Source organism: Phaethon lepturus, unplaced genomic scaffold (genome assembly GCF_000687285.1).
Source record: "Phaethon lepturus isolate BGI_N335 unplaced genomic scaffold, ASM68728v1 scaffold28736, whole genome shotgun sequence".
Taxonomy (NCBI): domain Eukaryota; kingdom Metazoa; phylum Chordata; class Aves; order Phaethontiformes; family Phaethontidae; genus Phaethon; species Phaethon lepturus.
Window position 1 is genome coordinate 1 of NW_010548743.1, and position 1,080 is coordinate 1,080.

General features: G+C 61.6%; 1 protein-coding gene across 1 annotated transcript in view; it reads left to right on the top strand.

Moving 5' to 3' along the window:
* Window positions 1–6: 6 nt before the first annotated feature.
* Window positions 7–1,080, top strand: part of LOC104623101 (inactive phospholipase C-like protein 2) — a gene marked incomplete at its 3' end in the record, with an annotated part of 1,745 nt that continues 671 nt past the window's right edge. The window contains exon 1 of the mRNA XM_010290079.1: window positions 7–1,080. Within this exon, the coding sequence (XP_010288381.1) occupies window positions 58–1,080 (1,023 nt within the window).

Genomic DNA, 1,080 nt, shown 5'->3' on the forward strand with positions numbered 1-1,080 from the left:
CAGGATGGCTCCCGGCAGCGGCCACCGCAGAAGAAGAAGACGGTGTCCTTCAGCACCATGCCCAACGACCGCAAGATCAACAGCACGGCCGCCTGCATCTCCTTCATGCTGGAGGGCTGCGAGCTGAAGAAGGTGCGCTCCAACTCCCGCATGTACAGCCGCTTCTTCGTGCTGGACGCAGATATGCGCTCCGTGCGCTGGGAGCCCTCCAAGAAGGACTCGGAGAAGGCCAAGATCGAGATCAAGTCGGTCAAAGAGGTGCGAGTGGGCAAAAAGACACCCATCCTGCGCAGCAATGGCCTCTCCGACCAGTTCCCAGATGAGTGCGCCTTCTCCATCATCTATGGAGACAACTATGAGTCCCTGGACCTGGTGGCCAGCTCAGCTGACGTGGTGAGTGCCTGGGTGATGGGGCTCCGGTACCTGGTGTCCTATGGGAAGCACACCCCTGAGGCGCCCGGGACTGGCCACCCCAGCCTCCGGACCTCCTGGATCTCCTCTGTCTTCGACCTTGCCGACCTGGAGAAGTCTGGCCACATCCCTGTGTCCCGGGCCGTGCAGCTGATCAAAGCGCTCAACCCAGGCATGAAGACTTCCACCATCGAGCTGAAGTTCAAGGAGCTGCAGAAGGCCAGCGAGCGTCCCGGTGCGGAGGTGGCGTGCGACCTCTTCGTGGAGGCATACTGCGAGCTCTGCACCCGCCCTGAGATCTTCTTCCTGCTGGTGCAGTTCTCCAGCAACAAGGAGTACCTGGGTCTGAAGGACCTGCTGATGTTCCTGGAGGTGGAGCAGGGCATGGAGGGGGTAACGGAGGAGAAGTGCTTGGAGATCGTCAGCAAGTATGAGCCCTCCAAGGAGGGCCGGGAGAAGGGCTACTTGGCCATAGATGGCTTCACGCGCTACCTGCTCTCTGCTGACTGCTCCATCTTCGACCCGCAGCACCGCAAGGTGTGCCAGGACATGGCGCAGCCCCTCTCCCACTACTACATCAGCTCTGCCCACAGCGCCTGCCTGCTGGAGGACAACTTCTGGGGCCGCTCGGACATCAGTGGCTACATCAGCGCCCTGGGCCTGGGCTGC